Genomic DNA, 25,909 nt, shown 5'->3' with positions numbered 1-25,909 from the left:
CATATATATGTTGTTGTTATGTGCCATGGAGTCGGTTCCGACTCATAGCAACCCTGTATAGGGTTTCCGAGGCTGTAACTCTTTATGGGAACAGAAAGCCTCATCTTTCTCCCGTGGAACAGCTGGTAGTTTCGAACCGCCGACCTAGAGGTTTGCAGCCCGATTCGTAACCACTATGTTACCATAGATCCTTATATATATACACACACATAGAGTTTATTATCAAGGAAATAACTTACAATTGTTGAGTCCCAGGTCCCAAGCAAGAGAGAGAGAGCACATTCCCATGTGTCTGTTATGTTGGGAGCAGGCCACAGCCCCAAGGAACATCCTTTCAATTGATTGGCTGCTCATAGCCAATCATCATAGAGTTACCCAAGCATGTATCAGATTTCATCACCATGAGAATAAGCACAACTTACCTGCTAACCCTCTGGAAATCCTGGCCTAGTTAAGTTGACACAGAAGCCTAACCATTATAGGTACCAGCGAGTCAGTTCCAATTCATAGTGACCTTATGCATAACAGAACAAAACACAGTCAGACTCAAAATCATTGTTAAGCTTGAGTCCATTGTTGCTGCCACTGTGCCAATCCATCTCATTGGGGTTCTTCCTCTTTTTCCCTGACCCTCCTCCACTTTACCTAGCATCATGTCTTTCTCCAGGGACTGGTCCCTCCTGATAATAAGTGTGAAGTATGGGAGGCAAAGTCTGGTCATGCTCACTTCTAAGGAGCATTTTGATGGTCCTTCTTCCAACATAGATTTGTTTGTTCTCTGGCAGTCCATGGTACTATTAATATTCTCCTCTAACATCATAACTCAAATACATCAATTCTTCCACAATCTGCCTTATTCACTGTCCAACTTTAATATATATGAGGCTACTGAAAATATCCATGGCTTGTGTCAGGCACACCTTAGTCCTCACACTGATGTGTTTGCTCTTCAACATTTTGAAGAGGTCTTGTGCAGCAGGTTTGCCTAATATGGAAACCATCAAACAATATCATTAATACCCCATGCAAGATAATTCAAAAAAATGGTTACAACAGTACATCAATAGGGAGCTGCCAGAAACTCAAGTCTGATTCAGAAGAGGATGAGAAACTAGGGTAGCACTGCTGACATAAATAATCCCAGGGTAAATTCTTTGGGGGAAACAACCATGCCTCCCAGAATCTGTAGTTTCTGCCAAGAAACAGGTTACCACACTTTCTTAATGCAAAGGTTTCTTTCCTGCTTTTCCTGATGACCATGTTGAATCAATCCCCAACAAGGACAACCCTTCATGACAGATCTTACAACAGGCTTTGTTGTTCACAGTTCATTCTTTTGGCAAGCTCTCACTGAAACCTTGCTGGAGACCACGCACTGTTATAGGTACAGGAGGGAGAGAAATGAACTAAAGAGGCAAAGAGCCTACCCTCCCACCGGATGAAGTGCACATCGGACTCAAATACCTTCCAGCGAAAGCAAATACATTTCATTTCTAGAAAGCACATGTGCTCAGCAGTTTTCTCCTTTAAAACATTACATCTCAGTTTCTCTGCCTTCTCTCTCTCACTCTGTCTTGTGTAATGTATGTAACCTAACACACACACACATATGTCATGTTGTTGTTCTTAGGTGCTATTAACTCATGGCAACTCCAAATGTACATTTGTACAATTGTACGGAGCAACTCCAAATGTACAATGTACAATTGCGCCATATGTTTTCATAGCTTTTGGAAGCATATTGCCAGATCTTTCTTCCGCTGTACCTCTAGATGGGCTTCAGCTGACAACCTTTCAACTTGTAGCTGAGCATTTAACTGCTTGTGCTACCCAAGTACTCCATTATACACCCCCAAGTTGTTGTTAAGTGCCAACAAGTTGGTTCTGACCTACAGCGACCCTGTATAGGGCTTCCAAAGAAGAGCTGGTGGGTTTGGACTATCAACCTTGTGGTTAGCAGTCAAGTGTTTTTCCTACATTGCCACACCAGGACCCCATAGCAGGAGGGTGAGGGGAGAAGGAAAAAACAAACTCACACACATACATATAGAAACCATACAAATACACAAACTCTACAAGTACATACAAGTACACAGACTAACCATGATAGGAAACCCAGGCTTAACCACATATTGTCAAGGACACGCCAACATTCACAGACCTATCTATTACCATGTCCACAAGTATAAGCAAACTGCACGTGCCAAAACACTTTCTAAGGCAAGCTGAGGTTTTCTGTCCAGCTGCCCCCTATAAATGCTTTTCCCGTTGGTTGTTTCTATAAGGTCTCGAAGACGAAACATTTGGTAGCCAACGCTGCATACACGCCTGTAAACAAGAGGGCTCAGCTTTAAATAAATCTGTCAAAGAAATGACAACTGTGCTCTTTGCCAGAGCAGGGATGAATAATTGCAAATCCAGGACATAATTAAGCAATTCTGACTGTCGGATTTGGGAACTGTCTCTCTGATGAGAAGGCTGGTGTGCCGGCATACATGCCCTCCTGGACAGGCCTCCCTGCTGCTTTGATCTGCTTTTCCGGGTTCAGTTAGGGTGGGTTACAGTTAGCTCACTGTGGGAGCTCTTTTGCTGGGGCTTCCACCTTGTCTGTACCCAGCCTGGTGATCTCTACATTGGCAGGACCGAACAAACCACTGATATTTGACAAAGATATGTCTACTTCTGTGATATTCCAGGAAATGAGCAAAGTCTGGCTGTTGCAGTTCTATTAACTAACAAAACACACACACGGCGTCTGGAAGAGTCCATTGTACCATTAGCTATCACTTCCTAATGAATGACAGCAGCTTGCTGTAGAACAATCAGAGCTCAGACAGAAGGCAGCTTTAAACAACAAAAGCCAAAAGGCAGCAACGTAGAGAAATGTATCATCATGAGAGAAGACGAGAGAGAACTCGCACACAAGCACTGGGGCCTGACGGGTACCCAATCAAACCATCGGGACACACACCGTTTATTAGTTCCTGGATGATTTTGCATTTGCGTCAGCTGAGAACACCCAGACTGCCCATTCCCCACCTCGAAGGCAAGGCCTGTGATTGGAGAGGTATTTTCCATTCTCCCAAATACTTTATGTCAGGAATAAAATGGAAACAGCTCCCCAAATCACGGCCCTCTTGATCATCCATCAGAGCATTCCGCTGAATAAGCACAACAGGCCTCTGCTGGCTCGGAGAGGACAGAAGCTAACTGGAGACTCCAGTTCCATTATGAAAAATAGGTCTTTGCTGAGTATGCTCAGCCCAGCACCAGCAATTCAGGGGGAGGAAATGACTCTCCACTTAGAAGCTGACTCTGGATATACACATACCTCCCAGAACATGCATATGTATATATACACACAGAGATGGACAGTCCATATACACACCTACATATGAACAAACATACATTGTAGTCACTGTGATCTGGTGAGAAGCAGTCTTTGCAATAGCAGTGTACTAACTTAGCAAGGATCTCATTTAGTCTGATTCTGGCTGCAAAAAGAAAAATGACCTTTGGATTCCTGCTTTGGCAATGTGGGTTAATGAGCTGGACTACAAAGTCGGTTTAAACCTCAAGGTCAGCAGTTCAAGCTCACCAGCTGTTCCTTGGAAATCCTATGCAGGGTTGCTATGAGTCAGTAACAATAACAACAACAACCTATGTTTGAAGACAACAACAAAAAGGGAATTGTCTGCCATTCAAGAGAGGCATACAATTTGATATGAAACCAGGCACACAGAGAAGTGCTCTTGTGACTCGGAAGCACAGTAGAACACTACCTTGATGGGACTGTGACGCCTTAGCATAACTTCTCCCAGTTTCTTCATCCATAAAACGAGAGTGTAGAACCTTTTAGCATACTCATACATGTGGAAACCATGAGACTCATGTAGCCAAAGGTCCCCATGGTCCCATACCATAAGCACTGGACTGAGAACCACAAGGTCCATAGTTCAAGCCTGCTAGCCACTCCATGGGAGAAAGATGAGGCTTTCTTCTCCCATAAAGATTTATACATGCTTGCTGTAAGTCGGAACCAGCTCTACCACACTTAACAATAAACAACCTTAAGTAATTAGTGGGGATTTTTAAGCTTAATACAGTTAGTAAGGGCCTTGGAGTCAATCACACAAGCACAGCTAATTCTATAATTAATTAGAAGCTAATTTGTAACTCTGAAGAGCATTTCTGCTGATGTTGCTAATGACTCACAGAAACAGCTAATACTGGATTCTTAGGAGCCTTTCCCAGTTGCTTTCAAAGGCAGGGCAGAATGTCAGTTCTCCTCCATCTTGAATGCAATAGAATAGTCCCGTTTTTATCTACTTCCTTCATTTACACCTCCCTATAAGGTTATGTTTGAACAAAGAGATCCATAGGAAAATATTTATTTCATGCTTTTCGTTTGGATTAAAATATGTGTTGACACCCTCATTCCTTTACCTATAAATATGATCTTGTTAGGAAACAAGGATTTTTGTCATGTTACTGAGCTCCTTCCCATGCAGGGTAGGTCCTAAACCTACTGACTTCCGAGTTATATAATGACCAGAACAGACACCGAGATACACACATAGGGAAAGACTGACAGCATCTGAGGGCTGTCTGTAAGCAAAGGAATGGCAAGGGTTGTTGGTAAGCACCAGGGGCTCCAAGAAGGAGCTCACATACCCAAGAGTCTGATTGTCATTTCAAGCCTTCAGAGCTGTGAGGTAATAAACATCTGTTCTTCAAAGTCACTCACTAGTGATGCTGTTTGTTACAGCATCAATAGATAAATAAGTAAGACACTGCTCCAGAGAAACAAAGCAGAGTGAGAACATGGGTTCTGGATAAACAAAGAGGTGAAACGCCACCTCTAGCTACGACCAGCGCTGAGACGTTGGGCACCTTAATTAAATGTTCTGGGCTTTAGTTGTCTCCTCTGTAAATGGAGCCAACGACCTCTGTTTTCACCTTGTAGGACTTTGTGAGGATTCACAACTCTTTATGCAAAGAACTTAACAAGAGTGGTAAGCACACTGAGTATTCCCTAGCCTGCAATACGCAGATGACATACAACCTTGATTGCTGAACAGGAAGAGGACCGGAAATATTGATAAACATCAAACACTATAGCCTTCAGTATGAACTGCAGCTTTCATTGTAAAACAAATGAAAAGCCTCAAAATAGCACCACCACCAACATGATACCTGGAGAAAAGACAGAAGTTGTCAAATACTTCATTTTACTTGGATCCACAATCAATGCTCATTGAAACAGCAATCAAGAAATCAAACAACTTATTGCATTACACAAATGTGTTGTGCAAGTGATCGAGAGCAAAGATGTTAGTATGAGGGCTAAGATGTGCCTGACCCAAGTCGTGGGATTTTCAATCCAATCATATCCAGGTGAAAGTTGGAAAATGAATAAGGAAAAGCATAGAAGAATTGATGCATTTGAATTACGGCGTTGGTGAAGAACATTGCAAGTACCATGGACTTCCAGAACAATCGAATCAGTGTTGCAAGAAGTACAATCAGCATGCTTCTTAGAAGCAAGGATGGTGAGACTTTGTCTATCGTCCTTTGGGTATATTATCAGGAAGGACCCATCCCTGGAGAAGAACATCATGCTTGGGAAAGTGGAAGGTCAGTGAAAAACAGGAAGACCCCTAGCAAGTTAGACTGGCACAGTGGCACTACCAGTGGGCTCAAACGTAACGACAGGATGCTGCAGCACCCAGCAGTGTTTCGTTCTGTTGTGAGTGGGTCGCTATGAGTGGGAACCAACTCAACAACACCCAACCGCAACAACAACATGGTTGGTATTACATTAGTTGCTCTTTTGGATTTTTAATGACAATGTAAGACTTCTTTATCAAAGGCAGTGAGTTCTGGAAAAATATTGATCTAATCTACAAAAGTTAGAAACACACACTAGGTAGAAATCCAAGCTGTTATAAAGACTTCATGTGTTGTATATTGCTGAATTTGGTGACATTGGCTGTCTCTGGATTTTTTTTTTTTTTTTTACCAAAAAATAAAGGTCAGGAAATCAATTATTTCATTTGGACACAATTAGAAAAGCTGGAATAACTAAAGGCGGTCATGAGCCATATGTCAAATCTATGCTTAGATACAGAACTGGTAAGACTTTCATAACTACAGAACGAACCACTCAATTAATTTCCCACAGGCTGCAACAGGTAACAATGCATTTATCTGCCGGTATTATATCCTCCATACCATATACTTCCACAACTGTTAGCAATCTTATTCAGCATAACGGGGAAATAAGTTGCACCTCATGGATTCAGGGAAAGAAAGTGGCCTAAGGTTTGTTGCCAGCTGAGCAACTTGATGAAAGAGGTCTCATTTTTCTGTTTTGTTTTTGTTTTTCCTTCTCCCTCCTTCATTCTTTCATACAAGTCAATCATCAAGGACAAACTAGACCTCTGAAGTTTCAGTACCAGCACTTTCAGCATACAAGCTGCAACCCCACAGGAGGGGGACAAAGCTCCACTGAACCCCAGGGCCATGATAGACCTTCAAAGGGGTCATCTAGTCCATTTCCCAAGCCTGCCTTACTGAAAAGACTCCAGCTCCTCCCAAAGAGATTGTCAGCCACGTCCTGACAAATCTCCTTGTGTCTGAATCCAAGACCCAGAGCTAAATCTCCCCTGCTTCATCAGTGCTGTCATTAGGATGACACCAGGTTAAATTATACAGCCTCGATGTGGCCTCAGATGCTAAAGAAAGGTCAATAAACACTGTCCCAATGATTTCTAGAGAGCTCCATGTGGGGAGCACAACTCAGCTCAGGGACACATTGTCAGAACACTTCCCCCTTCCCTACTTAATGATATCTTGGAGAGCTATTAAGCTCTTGCTTGTAGATGACAGAAACTCACTTTCCCCTAGCTCCTCTTTGGTCACAGGAAAGAAAGGCCCCTTAAAGGCATGATTGGAATCTGACCCACCCCAGAAATAGTAAATGTCCCATGTTTTCATCTTTCTCCTTTCTCAGCTTCAAAACTACAATGGCTCCATTTTGTAACAATAGCATTTTCCAGAGGAAAGAAGGTCAAACTTTATCAATGGGCTGCTGCTTTGTTGGTAAAGCAGTCATCTGTGTGAGACCACCTTACAAACAAGGGCTCTATCGTCAGGTCCTCTTACACTGGGTTACAGGCAGACTCAATTTCTACTTAATCTTACGTTTGGCTGGCATTGCAATGAGGAGCAAAACCTGGTATATAATTCTGCCTGCATTCTAATCAAAGAGCATCATCCGAACAACAAAGAGTAGCTGATGTCACACCCGTAGCTTCCTGAGTCACCAGGCTGGTGATGACCAGGGAGTAGGGACCTACCTTGGGTTTCACCACCTTCATGAATGCCCCTCTGATCAGTGCCTCCTCTCGTTCCTGTTTGGTTACTTTCTTAGCATCCAGGAACTTCAAGTTGGGTAGCTTGTACAGAACGAAGCATCTGGAAGACAGTCAGAGACAATTTAGCAAGGTTGGTGAGAGACACTCAATTGGTTGCATCCTCAGAACTCCATACTATTAGCTTTTCCTGGTGTGGCACTGTACAATGGGCACTGGATTGCTAGCCACTACGTCGGCAGTTCAGACCCACCAGCTGCTCCTTGGAAGTCCTATACAGGGTGCTATGAGTCGGAACCAACTCAGCAGCACTTAACAACATCAGCTTTTCAGAAATGAAGATCTTGGATGTTGTTGCTTCTCACTTCCTTCACAAAGAACAGTTAGCAGCATGAACAAGTATTCTTTGAGGAAATCAGAATGGTTATAATTTACCTAGACACAGAACTAAACTAAACTAAACAAAGGCACCCAAATGGCATCACTTCAATCAAAGATACACACACACACACACATACACATTCTTAAATTAGCCAATGTTGTTGTTGTTAAGTGTCATCAAGTCTATTCTGACTCATCATGACCCTAGATAGGTTTTCTGAGGAGTGGCTGGTGGGTTTAAACCACCAACGATGAGGTTCTCAGTTCAGTGTTTAGCCTTTATCTCTATACCAGGACTCCACCACATCCAGGAGGGCCCTGTGAATGTGCTCTCCTCCTTCTCTTCTAGAAAGCACATTCAGCTTCTCTGCCACCGAGACAGTTCTCCGTAAAATGAACCAACAGCCTGACAACACTATTTCTATCATGATTCTTTATATACGGCATCTGTATCACTTTCAACTCTTGAGATGAAACCGATTTACAAGTTGAAGCATCCAAGCCAACAACCTATAGGCTCTAATATCAACCAAGAGGAGCTCAAAATAGAAGTAAAGAGCACATGTAGCTGACAAATGCTTCCCTGATGAACAGAACAGGGGTCTTAAAACCTCACTGAGTTATTTCCATGATGAAACTATGAAGATTGTGTATAGGGGATATTAACAAGTCATCAAATGTCAAATGCTATGTGCTCGCCATTTTTCTAGAAACAATGGTGTCCATTATGAACTCTAAAGATTACACAATGGCTACTAGAGATGAACTGTCCTCAAGAAGTGTGAAGTTGGCAAGAAAAGTCATTTGACCTGGGTGCAGGCTGGTGTCTAAGACCTAAAATTCTCCTTACTCAGTGACAGTCACCAGCCTAGATAGTTCCTATTAAGTGCCTCCAGTATACCAATCAAATGAACATTTGTTTCAACCGTGTTCTACTGAGAAAGAAACGGTGAGTACTCAATGTCAGAGCAATACATTGTCTCCATGGAGATCTTCCATCTCCTTCTTCCACCTAAGTTCTTTAGACTGCACCCCCAACTCACATTGCTTTCTCCCTTTTCCACATTCCTAAAATACATTATCAACATTACATAGTACAATGCTTCGTCACTTTCATGGGTGTTCAGTTGGTGTTATTTAAACTTTGTTTCTTGAAGGTAGAGGCACCTTTCACTTTGCTCACCCTCACTGCATCTTAGAAACTAGCATTAGAGTGGACTCGATAAAACACCAGCTTATAAAATTTGCACAAATATTTCTTAAGTACCTACTAAGCACCTGAGTACCTACTAAATACCTACTAGGCCCTGAGCAGAGGTGATTATGACTTAGTTACTGCCTTCCAGAAATCCCGAGTGCAATGCAGATGATACATCTCAATGAGATGACTATATACCATCAGCGTGGCTAAGTGCTAAGACTGAGGTTATATGTAGTACAGCCATGGGAGCACAGAACAGGGTCCTGCCTTAGTCACTGGACAACGGAGAACTAAAAGAAATGGAGGAGCAGGGAATTTCAAGCAGGCTTCAAGAACTGAACCAGGGAGCAACTCAAAGACTTAGGTTTCCTCAATGCAGATGTTATGCAAGGCATGCAAGATACATCCCTCCCTCACTACTAGACTCTTGGGTTCCCAGGGCCAACTCCTACTCCATAAAAGGGCCTCCCATCACCAGGTGGTCTTCATGCATTTCTCAGAGTCACAGATTTAGCTGACTGCACAAAAGCCAGAGACAGTAACTTGGTAGTCTCCAGTAACAACCTTCATGTTACTCATTTTTCCATAAAAATACTCTGAAAGTATCTGAAGTATATATTTTTTTCTTCCCCAGAAATGTCCACCCTAAGATTTAAATTCCTAAATATTGACTCTCAATCCTACTGGATGCTTCCTTTAAAACCACTATTCTCGCCTTTCCTACTCTCGCTGAACCCCTCTGTCCCCCCTCTCCAAATGCCCCCTTATCCTGATCCAAAATCAGGACAGTTCCACAAAGGTTCCAAATGTCTTTCCCATCCTCCAGAAAAATTCCCACCGGCCTCAGTCAATGTCACAGAAAACTTCCATCTTCTGCTTGTAGCAGCAAAGACTTGAAGACAACAGATTCTTTCAAATAAAGACATGTACAGACAGAAACAATATGTCAGGAGTGACGCTCAAAGGAGTAAAGACACCCACTAAGTGTAGGGTGGGAAAAGATGAATATTCAGGTGAAGAAAACATCAGTATTAGAAAATCAGCCAATGTTTAATGATGGAATGAAAGATGCCTTCACAGGGCTGGCAGGAACCTGGATGACAACAGACAGCACATTGTCATCTCACCCCACTTTGGATCACAGCCCTGAAATCAAAGCAGAGAGAGAGAGGTGCTGGCTTTTAAGCTAGTTAAAATTTTTAGATGACAAAGAGCTGCTGTTTTCAGAGCACTCTTCTTATACAGCCAAAGAAAGAGCCCCTGAAAAGTAGGATGCCAGGTGTCTCTGGGACTAGGGGTAACTTAACTCCACCCTCAGAGCCAGCCTGCAGTTTCCAGGTGGGTGGCAGCTTAGAGAGGTGAGAAGGACACTGGAAAGGTTTGCTCTTTCCAATCCTGAGATGCAGCCCAGGGACCAAAGCTCTTCCCTCAGAGATGTTTCCTTTGGTTTTGTTATTCACCGATCCATTCTTTCTTCAGCCATTCCACAAAACTCCTACTGAGCAGCTACTATCTTGTAGGAACTGGGCCGGGTGCTGAGACTAAAGAGATGAACAAAACAGACAAGGTTCCTGTTCTCAGGGAGCTTACATTCTAGGACAGCGGTTCTCAAATGTCTGTATGGATAAGCATCCTCTGGAGACTTGCTAAGATACTGTTCACTGGGGCCACAGGGAGTCTGATCCAGTAGGTCTAGGGTGGGGCATGAGAATTTGTTTCTTGCAAATTCCCAGGTGATGCTGATGTTATTGACTGCAATTGGAGAATCACTGTTCTAGATGAATCATACTTTAGAGACCAGCGTTGTGGGACATCATGAAGGTGGTGAGGTAAAGCACCTCCTTCTTCCTTCTACTAGCAGTTGTCCCTGCTCCAGTGCCTGTGGGTACAGAGCACATGAAGAGCAGCCACATCTCCTCCATCTTCCTTCCCTTTGGTAGTCTGGAACATTATTTCCCAATCATAAGTCAATGGGCTTCTTTCTGGCCTGCCTTCCACACCGCGGTCTGGGGAGATCTATTTCCTTTTGTTCCAGGTCATGTCAGGGTGTCAAAAGCCACAGCTTCAATCCTGCGTGTAATACCAGTTTGCCATAAAAATACGAGAAAGGATTCCTGAAGCCACAGAATGAAAGCTTTTACAATATCAATTCATCCCTTGTAAATTTAATCCAGGGTTATTTGTTGCACCAAAATCTCTTTACGGTGATGTATTACTTAGTTACTGGGGTTATCACAGCCGCATCCTAAAGTTGCATAGTACATAAAACATTTCAGTTAACAATGTGGGAAGGCTAACTCCCCCAGAAAGCCCGCAATCACAAGGGCTAGACCAGATGACATGCTTCTGTCAGCTTCCACGAGCTATTGATGGTTCAATCAGTTTGTTTTGAAGGTAAAGTACAACAAAAGGGCAGTAAACTTATTCAGACTGTCAACAGGGGCTATCGGAACAGGGCTTGCAGGTAAGTAATTCTGGATGTTTTAAGGCTATTATCAAACAGCGATGGTTGAAGGAAGAGACAGCTACTAATAACACAGAAGGCAACCATCATAAACCACTTTATGGCAGAAACCCCCGTCTATAAATCCTGCGACACCCGGAGACAGCTTCAGATTTATAAAACTGCTTGTTAAGCCCGGGCAATGCTTAATGAAAAGAGATCCGTCTAAGTTCCAAGTTTCACTCCCTAGCTCCGGAGGGCAACTCCAATTTGCCTGACCTTCTCAAGGTGGCTCAGGGAAGGCCCCAGGAGCTTGATGTGGTGGAGTCTGAGGCACTCTTGGCTAAGATGAGGAAGGTGAGGTTATCAAGAAGAACAAGGATGCTGGGAAAATATTTTAAGATCCATTTATCTCTGTCTAGAAAATCTGTTTCTCTGAAAGCGAGAGACTAGCGGTTTTTCAGGTTCTCTCTTTTCATGTAGGATGTTCCATTTTTCTAAAAGTACTCTTCCAAGGAGAGAGCTAACACTGGTGGGGGAGTCAAGGAACAATGGAGAGGGTTTGTTGTGTTTTATTTTGACTCCAAAATAAAATGTTCTTTGTCCAAATCCTGATGCTCTGGCATATTTCATCTGGACTTCAAAAAGAGGAGGGGGCCTTTCCTTTCTGACAACAACTGCTTCCCCAGAGGAGCTGGTTGCTCTCAAGTAACATTCCACAACCACGGAGAAGACAAGATGGTGCTGCGTTCTCTGTTTCTCTGCTCAGCCGCCATGTTCCCTTCTCTGAGGAGACTCCATATATGAAACTGCAACTTCCAGCCCATTATTGAGTGAGGCATGGAATCACTGGTATTTCTTCCTCCTTCTTTCAATGTACATATTCTATGCCTTTTTACAGAGTCCTGGTTTGGCACCGTGGATTAATGTGCTAGACTGCAAAACTGGTTCAAACCACCAGCTGCTCCTCAGAAACCCTATACATGGTCACTATGGGTCAGGACCAACTTGAAGGAACTTAATGACAACAAGGCATCTTTACATCACTTCCTTCTTCCTTCCTTGGGTGGTGGGAAAAACCTGATGTCCTACCTAGGGTCCCTGAGGGCCACAATGATGTTCCATGCATGGTTGTTTTCATTATTTCACAAATAATGAACGATTATTTCATTATTTATAGAAGAACTGGATGAGAACGCCAACAAAACCTCATGCTTCTTTGCTTGTAAGTGGATTACATCAACTCAGTTTAATAATCTGGTTACCTCATGCAGATCAAAAGCCCTGATTGACTGCTAAATGCGACTAATTAGTCAAAAGTTAACATTGGCTTAAATGCAGCTTATGTGAAAGACCAAAGCTTCTGAACTGTTGCCGACAATGATGAAAATGAGGGAAGTTCTCCATAATGAAAAGCATAGGCACTGATCGAGCAGAGGTAAGGGTCCAGACTGGGTTGATGTTGCCGTGTGGTCCTGGTTCTGGTTCTGCTGCCTCGCTGAGCTTTGGTGTCTCCACCTGTGCAATGAAGGGGATGGGATCAACAATACCTAAGCTTCCTTGAATTCTCTTGTCCCAGAGTTAATTGACAATCAAGGCATTCATATCCTCCTTCCTTGTTAATCCGGTGCGCTTATATAAGCGGCCCCACACCTCTGGGTAAAGGACTGTGAGAACAAGTCCATGGAGACCACAGAGTAACGAACACACAATGTGAGTGGAATAGGCCCCGATGCCCGGAGAGATGAAGATGATCTCACTCTAATGAGCCGAGGTGCACTCATCTACAGCATTAATGAATGCCTGACAACTGTCAGAGGCCAGCTGATTCCCCTCACAGTTCACCGGCAGCATGTTTGAAGTCTCTGTGCAAACAATACACCCACAGGACAGACCAGGGACCTCTACAGAGGGTAACCGGCAATTACTCTGTGGGCTTCTGTCACTTTGATCTCTGGGTCGTGACCTTTGCTTTCTTGTGATCTTCAAAGCCCAGATTGTAGATTAGCTGGAGAATGCTAGCTGGGCTGTGTAAGCCATAAGTTTTACAGCTCCTATTCAGCTGGGAAATGATGTTAGCCCTGGACAGCCAACAGACGGTGGCGGGTCCCTCCCTCTTTCCCTTGGGCTGAGTGCTACAGACACTGGTCAGGCCCCGAGAGGCTGCTCCCGGGAAGTGAACAAAGAAAGGGTGTCATGTTTTAAATATTTAAAGTTGTTAGAAATACAGAGGGGCCTGCTGAGGAGGCCAGAGGGAGGAAAAGCCAACCGGAGATGGAGGGACAGGAGAAGAGGAGTGACTACGAAACCAATTTCTGTATTTGAGAGGTGAGGTCTAGCACTTATAGACCCTTGACCCCTCAGTCTACTGACCTTTCTCCAGTCAAAAGAAAGAAAATAAATATAAAGAATACAAAAGCTCACCATTCTAGCTATCCAACCTTCTCATGCCTAGTTTGGCTAGTGCTAAAGGAGGTGCTGTGGGTTAATGTGCTGGACTGCAAAGTTGGTTTGAACTGGAACGTGGGTGATTCAAGCTTACCAGTCACTCCTTGGAAGCCCTTCACAAAGCCTACATACTGTTGTTATGGGTCAGAACTGACTCAACAGCACTGAACAACAGCCACAGATGCTGTAGGATAAGCACTGGACTGCAAAATCCATTTGAGCTGCAAGGTGGTGGTTCAAACTCACCAGCGGTTCCTCGGAAACCCTCCACAGGGTCACTATGAATTGGAACCACCTCAATGACACTTAACAACAACAATACAACAACAGAGTCCATAAGAGGCCCCAAGTGGTTTCTGAGTACCATGGTAGTCTTTCTTGTCAAACCCTGCCTCCCAGCTTTCTATCTGCACACCCGTTTAAAGGCTGCCCTTACCATATTCACTATGATTCAACATTCATTTGCAAATAGCAGCATAGTGTATAAGCCCAGCAAAGTGTTGGCAGGCATAAGCTCTTATAATAACATGGCAAGAAGGTGCTTCACAGCCATGAACTATGATGAATGGTAACAGGAAGCTCCAGGCAGGGCTTCGCTCCTTCCCAGCAGGGCCAGGGTCCTAACTCAACAACTCCATAGTATGTTCATGCTCACACACAGATTTAATGAGCCAGTTTTACAGTGGGGACATATGCCAAGAAAACCTAATCGACCTACACAAGTAAAAGGGGTTTACATGGGGAGAGAGGGGGAAAGCTGGGTTAAAACTAAGACATCCGTGTAGCCATTTCTGATAACTCCATAAATCCAGTCACTTCCCATTCTGGCCACAATGTGACCTAAAATGGGGCTGACCTGCGAGAAATGAAATCAGCATCTCCCATGGAAATAAAACAACAGACATACTTGTTTTGATGTATGGCTGTGTGACATATTATAAATATTACATCACATAACCACAGAGGATGCCAATCAATAAGAAATTTTTGTTAGACAGCACTAAATGAACCATGGGCTCTTGCTTCTGAATACACTCCTTTAAGGCTCCTACTATTGCTTAAATGATTAATAGAAGACATATTGTCAGAAAATGTACTTAAAGTGAAAAACAGTAAACTGTAGAAATATCATTCATTTTTTAAGCAATTTTCTAGTGAAAATGCCACATAAATTTACATAGAAGCTGTTCTACTGAGGCTGAGTACCAGCTAGATGGAAGGCAGAGCTCATGCTTTGGGGACGAAGGGCCAAGAATATATTTTATCCAAAGAAAAAAAGGCAGCTGCATTGCTTTGTATAAACCCAAATGCCACAATAACTCTGCATTCAAAAGTCATATTGTAAAACCCTAAAATCCTCAAGGGCAATTTGTCATACTCTGGGGACTTGCATGTTCCTATGATGCTAGAAGTTATACAATTGGTATTTTAAATACCAACAGGGTCACCCATGGTGGAGAGGTTTCAGTGGTGCTTCCAGACTAAGAGACACAATTGAGAAGGACAGAAGGGTTACTTCTGAATGTTTAGCCCCTGAAACGTTTATAAACAGCAGTAAAACATGGTCAGACATAGTACCAGCATATGAAAACAATATGAACAAAAGCAAAAAATTACCATATATAGTCCGGAACATGAACCCCCGAGGATGCAAGGCGTTCAAAGACTGTGATGACACAAATGGATGAAAACTTTTGGGACCCCCATTTGCTGAAGGGGCACAATCCAAAATGAGGAGAAACATCTGTAAACATCCATTAATTATTGCAACATGGAATGTACAACTGGAAGTAGGCAAAAATGAAATGGAAAACATAAAGATTGATATCCTAGGCATTAATGAGCTGAAATGGACTGGTATTGGCCATTGTGAACCTAACAACCATATGGTTCATTATGCCAAGAACAACAAATTCAAGAAGAATGGTGTAACATTCATCATCAGAAAGAATATTTCAAGAACAATCTTAAAGTACAATACTGTCTGTGATAGTATAATATTCATACACCTATAAGAATCCCAAGTTAATACCACTATTATTCAAACTTACGCAAGAACCACTAAAGCCAGCAGTGATAAAACTGAAGAATTTTGTCAACTTCTTCAGTCAGAAATTGATCACACATGTAATCAAGATGTATTGATAATTACTGGTGATTGGAATGTGAAGGTTGAAAATAAAGAGGCAGGATCAGTAGTTGGAAAACATGGCCTTGGTAATAAAAATGATACTGGAGATCGCATAACAGACTTTGGCAAGGCCAATGACTTATTCATGACAAATAACCTCTTTAAAACAACATAAAACAGGAATTTCACCAGATGTAATATACATAAATCAAAATGACTACATCTGTGGAAAGAGATTGTGGAAAAGTTCCATGTCATCAGTCAAAACAAGGCCAGGGACCAACTATGGAACAGACCATCAATTGTTCCTATGCAAGTTCAGGAGTGCTAGTGTGGTGATGTAGGATAATCGCTGGAATGAAAACCACAAGATCAGCAGTTCAAACCACCAGTCACTCTTCAGAACCCTATACAAGGTCTCTATGAGTTGGAACTGACTCAATGGCAATTAACAATAACCACAAGTTCAGGCTGAAGCTGAAAAAAAAATGAAAACAAGTCCACGAGAGCCAAAATATGACTTTGAACATATCCCACCTGAATTTACAGACCATCTCAAACACAGATTTGATGCATTAGACACTAATGATTGAAGACCTGAAGAGTTATGGGATGACATCAAAAACATCCTATAGGAAGAAAGTGAAAGGTCATTAAAAAGACAGGAAAGAAATGAAAGATCAAGATGGATGTCAGAAGGGCAGCTCAAGAAGATAAAGCCATGTATTACAATGAAATGGGCAAAGACCTGGAGTTAGGAAATTAAAAGGGAAGAAGTCTCAGCAATTATGAAACTTGAAAAAGTTGAAGAAAACATCCAAACTTCAACTTGAAATATTGAAGGATTCTATGAACAAAATAATGAATGATGTAGAAAGCGTCAAAAGGAAATGGAACGAACACACAGAGTAACTGTACCACAAAGAAATGGTCAATGTTCAACCATATCAAGAGGTAGTGTATCATCAAGAGCCAATGGTACTGAAGGAACAAGTCCAAGTTGCACTGAAGACACTTGTTAAAAACAAAGCTCCAAGAATTAATGGAATACGCATTACAATGTTTCAACAAATAGATGAAGCTTTGGAGGTGCTCACTCGTCTATGCCAAGAAATTGGAAGACAGTTACACAATCATATTTGTGCCTATTCGAAAGAGACGTTACCTAACGGAATGTGAAAATCATTGAAAAATATCATTAACATCTCATGCAAGATAATTCAAAAACAGCTGCAACAGTATGTCAACAGAGAACTGCCAGAAACTCTAGGCAGATTCAGAAGAGGAAAAGAAACTAGGGATATTTATTGCTGACATCAGATGGATCTTGGCTGAAAGCACAAGAACACCAGAAAGAGGTATACTTGTGCTTTATTGACTACACAAAGACTTTCAACTGTGTGGCTAATGACAAGCTATAAACAAATAACCTTTTGAAGATTGGGTATTCCAGAATACTTAATTATACTCACGATGAACCTGTACATGTATCAAGAAGCAGCCGTTCAAACAGAACAAAGGGAAACTGAATGGCTTAAAAATCAGGAAAGATGTTGTATCCTTTAACCATATTTATTCATGTCATCTCTATTCAATCTGTATGCTGAGCAAATAATTTGAGAAGCTGGATTACATGATATGAGGATTAGAGGAAGACTCATTAACAACTTGGGATATTCAGATGATACAACCTTACTTGCTGAAAGCAAAGATGACTTAAAATACTTAGAGATCAAAGACCACAGCCTTCAGTATGAGTTGCACCTCAGTGTAACAAAAATCCTCACAACTGGCCCAATAAATAACATCACGATAAAGTGAGGAAAGATTGAAGTTGTCAAAGACTTAATTTTGCTTGGATCCACCATCAATACTCATGGCAACAGCAGTCATGCATTACACTACACAATGCATTACACTACACAAATAGTGCACAAGAGGTCTGCTGCACAAGACCTCTTTAAAGTGTTCAAGAACAAAGATGTCAATTTGAGGACTAAGGTGTGCCTGACCCAAGCCATGGTATCTTCAATAGTCTCATATGCATGTTATAGCTGAATGATGAATAAGGAAGACTGTAGAAGAATTGATGCATTTGTGTTATGGTGTTGGAGAAGAATATTAAAAGTACCTTAGACTACCAGAAGAACAAATACATATGTGTTGGAAGAAATAGAGCCAGAATGTTCCTTAGAAGCTGGGATGGCAAGACAATATCTCTCATACTTTGGACACGTTATCAGGAGGGACCAGTCCCTTGACAAGGACATCATACTTGGTAGAGTGGAGGGTCAGTGAAAAAGAGCAAGACCCCCAGCAAGATGGATTGGCACAGTGGCAGCAGCAATGAACTCAAGAGTAACAACAATTGTGAAGCTGGTACAGGACCAGGCAATGTATTGTTCTGTTGTACACAGAGATGTTAGGAGTCAGAGCTAACTCAACTGCACTTAACAACACTTGCTGTTGTTGTTCTTTGCCATGGAAGTCAGTTCTGACTCATAGCCACCCCATACAGGGTTTCCGAGGCTTGAAATCTTTATGGGAGCCAAAAGCTTCATCTTCCTCCCACAGAAGAGCTGGTGGTTTTGAACTGCTGACCCTGAGGACAGTAGTCTGATTCATAAGCACTATGCTACCAGAGCTCCTTTAACAATACTACAACATGTAATAAAGGTTTCTATGATTTTATACCAATACTTTTTCACTTACTCTTGTATATATTCACATAGACACACACAAATACATACATAAACACAAATATGTATGTTTAAATCTACACACATACACATATAACAACATATATAGGCTGTTTTTAGCAATTAAAGAAAATTAAGGAAAATTCTCCAAAAAACATGCTTGGCTAATAGGAAATTTTATTGGGTGAACTTTTCAGACTTGCTTGACCCTTTTGAGACATTTATTGATATAATTGCCACAACAAGATGCCACGCGGTGGCTCCATACAATTAGCACTGACTGTGAACCACAAGGTCCGCGGTTCAAGGCCACGAGCTACTCTGTGGGAGAAAGATGATACTTTCTGCTTCCACAAAGATATATAGGCCCAGAAATCCTGCACTGGGTCACTGATTGGGAACTGACTCAATGACACTTAACGACAACAAGGTACCACCTTCACACCTGATATTAAATTATTAACGTTGAAATATCAATGTTGATAAGAGCATGAAAGAAGCAAATTAAGTTTTAAGTAACTGAACATTTTTAAAGATTTACCTAGAAATTTGTGAATATCCATCTAATGGTAAAACTTACACATCTCCTACTAGAATCCACATTCAAATCCTAACTGAAAAACTGTTCATGATGGACACAGATTTGTTTTCTAAGTAGGCTTGAGAGCTTTATTCCAACACAGTTTTAAAAAAAGACTAAAATTCCTGCAAAATTAATCAAGAACCTAGAAAATGAAATTAAAGTTAAAAAGTTATTTCCAATACAGAAATATAACTAAAACCCTGTTTTCTCAGCTATATGCCTATATGCACAAGCACCCATACATACGCACACACACATGGGGGGGCGGTGGCTACAAAAAGTTCATGGAAACGTTTCATTATATTTTAATTCCATTTTTCCATATGAAGCCTCTCATATCGTTTTTCTCAAACTATAAAACTCAAGTCTTCCTGGTGTGACAACCTGTATGTCTTATGGCTTTATACAAGATGAATGTCCCAACTACATTTCTTCATGGGTCATCATAGATTTTTGTGAGTCTCAGTACAACATATTTGTCTCAGGCCATTATTCTTCTTTTTCCTCTTAAACTTTCCAAACAGAATTTCTAGGGACCTACCTGTCTTGTATTTCTTTCCTTTTTCACCCCCTCCCTCCATCTCTCCCCTCCTCCCACTTTCCTGTATTGATTAGGGGAAAGAGTGTTCATAAGAGATTATATCTGCAAGAAAAATAAAGTAACACATGTGTAAAGATCATTACAACATTTTTAAAACAATAAAAAATGAAGAACACAGAATTTTAAATGAATGAGAAAACCAAAATGCATTCAGTAAGATGGGTTACATCTAGAGTTGTTGTTCAGCGCCATGGAGTCAGTTCCGACTCATAGTGAGTAGAGCTGGTTTGAACCAGTTCAAACTGAACTTACAGTCTATTGTTTATCCTACAGCACCACACCAACATTCAAGATCAAGAGGGCTCCCTAAAAATTGTGATTCTGTTCATCTTTGGAACATGTTATGCTAGTTTGGGTGAAAGTTGATAGAACAAATTCGTTTTCCATTCAACAATTTATACAGACTTTGTTTCATGACATCAGTTGCAATCCTCTCAGGACTTTAGCTGCTCTCTTCCCATTTCCTCCCTGGGTTCCCCAGTTTCCATCCAGTTCTCCTTCCTTCCTGCCCCTTCCTGCCTTCTGAAGCATGTGTAAGGGCAAATGTTACCCTTTTGGTCTCTTTTGGTTGATTATTCTAAGTGGTACATTCCTCATGGGTGTCATTACTCATTTGATAGGCCTGTTTGGATCAAGGATTTCAATCCAGATGGTTTGAGAGTACAAAGAAGGGGGAAATAGCATTACAACCTTTCTGATACATTCCTACTTAGATCCCATCAAAGCACATGCTTGACGTACACTGTGTAATAATTTTAAGTTAAGAAGGCCTTGTGGGACTTCCTAAACTTTGGTGGGTCATATTTTCGTGGCTCTAAGGCAGGCCACAGAAAGATCTTACAGCACAGAGCCACGGTCAGCAAATAACTGCCCGTAAGTCAAATCTGTCCTACTACCTACTTTTGTTAAACAAAGCATTACTGGAACACATGTCCGTTTATTTATGAATTGTTTATGGATCTCTCCACACTCCAACAGTAGAGTTGAGTAGAAACAATATGAACCACAAAGCCTAAAATATTTACTAGCTAGCCCTTTGGAAAAATACAGTTATCAACATCTAACTTTCACTACTCAACAGCTTTTTATCTTTCTTGGCTCCTATGGCCTCACCAAAGGAAGGCCATGGCTCTAGGTTACTGAGAGCTAAAGAGAGTTCATCACTGGCAAAGGAAGTCCAATGACATTTACCAAACATCTACTATATACCCCACAATAGGATAGCAGGCACCAAGAAGTAATTTTTTCCCTTATCCCATCATGCTCAAGCCCCTAGACACTAACCTGTATCTCTTGTAATCTTCTTCATCCTTCTCCAAGCTGACCAGCTCATTGGGGCATGCCACATTACCCAGCAGGCTGAGGTACTCCAGAGATGGTGTCACTTCTGCTAGGTGACTGAGCAGACTCTCCAAGTCAGTGATGTGACAAAGGTTAAGGATCTTGATCTTGGGGGACAAAAGGCTTAAGTGCAAAGCATAGACCATAAATGACAGGCACAGTCCAAGAGCTGACAAGTCCAGTCTGTTCTCCTAAGATGACATGAGGGAGGGCTTGACCATGCACGGATAGACGACTAACTGTTCACTCCCACAGATAGGAACATAGTCCAACTTTTCCGAGCACGTAGGGCTAATCCACATCATCTGAGGGGGAATGAATGAATGTAACAGTTCTATCTTTCTTGCTCTGTGTTTTGCTGTGTTGTGGATGCTGTTATTGCTACTAATGATAAAAGGATAGAGTCTACATAGTAAAATGTTTTGCAATATGCAAATCTATAAAACTTGACATTTTTCTAACAATTTAAAGCAAGGGATTATTCTTCAGGTCTTAGAGGGAATTTGGACAATAAAACATAAGGAAATGGCCTGGTTGCAAACAGGGATTGGCATCTTCCTCTGATCTATGAGACTGTGGTGGAGCTAAGCATTGCTCAATGATCAGAGTGGTGGCAATAAAACTTTGGGATGGGGAAAAGGAGAACAAAGAGGTAAACTAAGTTAGACTAGGTCGAGGCAAAGGCAAGTCAATATGCACTCCCTGAGACTCTGTTGTGAATATAAATTTCTATGAAGGTGAAAACCAAAAAGAGGGTGTGGGGTAGAAGATTATTCCACCAGCTATCTTCAGAAACCTACTGGCCAATCAAAGTCAAAACGGAAAGCCCCTCAAACCAATAAAGCAAGAGTCAAAGAAACTGGGAATCACAGGTACTGGGAAGGGCTGAATAATAGTCTAGTCTATGATCAACTCCTAGCATGATCCAGATACAGGGGAGATGAGCCCCAGACAAGGCTGATGATCCAGACGCCACGAATGGCACTGAGGACTACACGGCAGCAATGACTAGGAGTCTCTGTAGTTAGTCAGGATCAGTAGACAAAATGGGAAACTGGCAGAGAATGGCAGCAGAGCCAAGAACGTAGAGGCCACAAGGTGCACGCAGCGACAGTTAGTGTACAGTCTCCAGTACTGAAGTCCATCTGGACCTGGGAGAGGAAGACAAAATCGAACACAAAGGCTGTCTTTCCTCTGCCAGGATTTTACCTAGATTTTTTGCATACTTCATTTCAATGGATCGGAGGAGAATGCATTCCAAATCCAATCAGTTTTTTTTAAGCCTGTCCCTAACATATTTACCGGGGGTGTCACCAGAAGGCAGTATACTCCATCTCTGACAAACATAATAAAGAGTTTTCCTTCCTCTAACTTCAGCCCAGCCACCTAGTTGAGCCACAAGGGTGTTACAATTAATAAGGCATCTTTCCGTTGCACTAGGTGATCCTTTGGCATTAAAAGATTTTGTCTTCTTTAAACGTTATATTCTGAAGGCTAAATTCTTTCAAACATTTGTCATCAACATGCATGGTCTCCATTATATGTAACAGCAAATGTACTCTGGGAGGGAGTAGGAGAGAGACAATGAGAGGGAGAGCACAAGCAAGAGAAAACCCCAGTAAATGAGTGGTATGATCACAGTCACCCACTGTTTGCTCCAATTTGCCAACACCGTACCCATTTCCTAAACAGAGACAGGAAAATGGATATGGAAGTTATTTGTCTTGCAAACCTTTCATAATGGCATGCATGGATGATCACAAGAGACCACTGGAAGGAGGATGCTAGGAATGAAAGCACATCTGGAAGATTAAAGGAAAGCTCCCATCAATCAGGGAGGTAAGGTTAGAATACAGTGGCTAAATAACCAAGAGTCAAAATACTAATGCACCTCATCACTGAAGAGAAAATGCGACTACAAGGAAGCTCAATCATCACACTCTTCAAGAAAACCTTGTAAATATAGCCAATTAAAGTGACAGTGAACAATTTCAGAGAAAATCCTCGGTTTTTCCAGTAAGTTCGATCTTTGTGTGCTTCCCTTTCATTGTGAAGAGGAAGGAAAGAATGGAGGGAAGGAGAGAAACAGAGGAGAAACAGAATCCAATAAATATCTGTTGTCTAAAAGCACTGGCTTTAGGACAGAGACAGTGGTGCCTCAGAAAGTTCTGTGCTTGACTGTGCTTGCCTTGAAATGTCCTAAGCCCCTTCTAGAGCCCAGGAATGTACACGGCCAGCAGTGTCCTATAGGGGCAGTGCTCCACACATCTCCTGTTTGGGGTATGTTCCAAGTGTCTGCCCCACACCTGAGGTCCCTCCCATGCACGAAGAACCTCTAGGCCTCTTGTCTCTAAGGCTGTTCCAGTGGGCAGCGTGATGAGCTAATCACTCCTGCTGGACATGCAGTATTCCTTTTGTGGTATCTTAAGAGCACAAGCGGCCTGTTTTGTACTGTTATGCTAATTTTATCAACAAGGGTCCCAGATGCCCTAGGGAGAGTTCTGCTTTCTGCTCTGGATGAACAAGTTTGCTTGAACCAGCTTACTATCTATCTCTCAGGAGTACACTCCTTAAACTTGGGGTCCTTTTCCTATAACAGTCCCTGCATAGTGATTCAAATGACTAAGAACCGAGGTTAGATAGGATTACACCCAAACCCATATACGGAGTTGCAGAGGCTATTTCTACATAAGTATTTGTATGTGCTGTAAATATACCCACAAATATAGCAGGATACACAGAACACTTCTGAGCCATTACATAACATGTGGGAATGAGTCACTAAGGTCTTAGAACTTGTTGCGTAAGAATGTCATCAAGTCAGTTCCAACTCATAGTGACCCTGTATAGGGTTTCTGAGGAGCAGCTGGTGAGTTTGAACTGCTCACCTTGTGGTTCAAATGACCTTGCAGACCAGTGCTTATCCTACAGTGCTACACCACTGTTACTATAACAGAGCTCACAAAGACCTACTGTGTTGAATAGTGGCTGGGTCTTAAAGGTTAGCAAGTGGTCATCTAAGATGCAACTAGTGGTCTTTCTCTGCCTGGAGGATGGAAGAGTGGACAAAATCAAAGATTCAAGGGAACAATTAGTTTAAAGGACTAACGGACCAGATGAACCACAGCCTCTTCCATCCTGAGACCAGAATTAGATGGCACCTGGATACCTCTATCAGCTGCTCTGGTTAGGATCACTGAAGGTCCATGAAAGAAGGGGAGAAAATGCCAAATAAAATCCAAAAGAATAATAAAAATAAGGCCAGATTCATCAGTCTGACAGAGACTGGTGGGTCCCCTGACTCTGGCCCCTAGACATCCTTCAAACCTGAAAATGAACCTGTTTCTTCATTGTTGTTGTTGTTAGGTGCCATCGAGTAGGTACAGATTCATAGTTACCCAATACACAACAAAATGAAACCCTGCCTGGTCCCACGCCGACCTCACAACCATTGCTGCCACCATTGCACTAATCCATCTCATTGGGGGTGGGGGGGAAGTCTTCCTCTTTTTCTCCAACCCTCCACTTTGCCAAATATGATACCCTAGCTCCAGGGACAGGTCCCACCTGATAATAAGTCTGAAGTATGAAAGACAAAGTCTGGCCATCAAGGCTTCCAAGGAGCTTTCTGCCTGTACTTCTCCAATGCACATTGGTTAGTTCGTTTGGCAGTCCATGGCACTTTTAATATTCTCCTCCAACTCCATAACTCAAATGCATCAATTCTTCTACAGTCTTTCTTATTCACTGTCCAACTTTCACAAGAAAATTAAGTTATTGGAAAAAACATGGCTTGGGTCAGGCACACCTTAGTCTTCAAGCCAACATCTTTGCTCTTCAACATTTTAAAGAGGTCTTGCGCAGCAGATATAACCAATGGAATACGTCATTTGATTTCTTGACTGCAGCTTCCTTGAGAGATGAAGGTTGATCTGAACAAAATGAAACGTTTCTGAACTACAATCTTTTCTCCACTTATATGGATGTTGTTTATTGGTCCAGTGGTGAGGATTTTCGTTTCCTTTACATTGAAATGCAACCCATACCAAAGGCTATGGTCTCTGACCTCGTTGCTGTTGTTGTTAGGTGCCATTGCGTTTGTACCGACTCATAGTGACCCAATGCACAACAAAATGAAACACTGCACTGTCCTGGGCCAAGCTCACAATTGTTGTCATGTTTGAGCCCATTGATGCTGCCACTTTGCCAATCCATCTCCTAGGGGTCTTCCTCTTTTTCTCTGACCCTCCCTCCACCTTACCAAACATGATATCCTTATCCAGTTACTGGTCCCTCCTGACAATATGTCCAAAGGATGAGAGATGAAGTTTTGTATTCCTGGCCTCCAAGGAGCTCTCTGGCTGCACTTATTCTAACACAGATCTGTTGGTTCTTTTAGCAGCCCATGGTACTTTCAATATTCTCCTCCAACACCATAACTCGAATACATCAGTTCTTCAATGATCTTCCTTATTCACTGACCAACTTTCACATGCATATGAGGTCACTGAAAATACCATGGCTTGGGTCAGGTACATCTTAGTCCTCAAGCTGACATCTTTGCTCTTCAAGATTTTTAAAAGGTCTTGTGCAGCAGATTTGCCTAATGCAATATGTTTGATTTCTTGACTACTGCTTCCACGAGGGTTGATAGTTGATCCAAAAGAATGAAGTCCTTGACAACTTCTGTCTTTTCTCCATTGAT

At 42.1% G+C, this 25,909-nt stretch overlaps 1 protein-coding gene across 1 annotated transcript in view; it reads right to left on the bottom strand.

The window, feature by feature from the left end:
- LOC102834369 (chromosome unknown open reading frame, human C10orf11) overlaps positions 1 to 25,909 on the bottom strand; it is a 1,226,642-nt gene that overhangs the window by 764,708 nt on the left and 436,025 nt on the right. Inside the window, exons 3-4 of the mRNA XM_006835932.1 lie at positions 21,148 to 21,287; positions 7,362 to 7,479 (exon numbers count right to left, since the gene is read on the bottom strand). Of these exons, the coding sequence (XP_006835995.1) occupies positions 7,362 to 7,479; positions 21,148 to 21,287 (258 nt within the window). The remainder of the gene's footprint in view (positions 1 to 7,361; positions 7,480 to 21,147; positions 21,288 to 25,909) is intronic.

Source organism: Chrysochloris asiatica, unplaced genomic scaffold, assembly GCF_000296735.1.
Source record: "Chrysochloris asiatica unplaced genomic scaffold, ChrAsi1.0 scaffold00020, whole genome shotgun sequence".
NCBI lineage: Eukaryota > Metazoa > Chordata > Mammalia > Afrosoricida > Chrysochloridae > Chrysochloris > Chrysochloris asiatica.
Note: the sequence above shows the minus strand (reverse complement) of the source record. Positions and strands in the feature narration are given on the sequence as shown.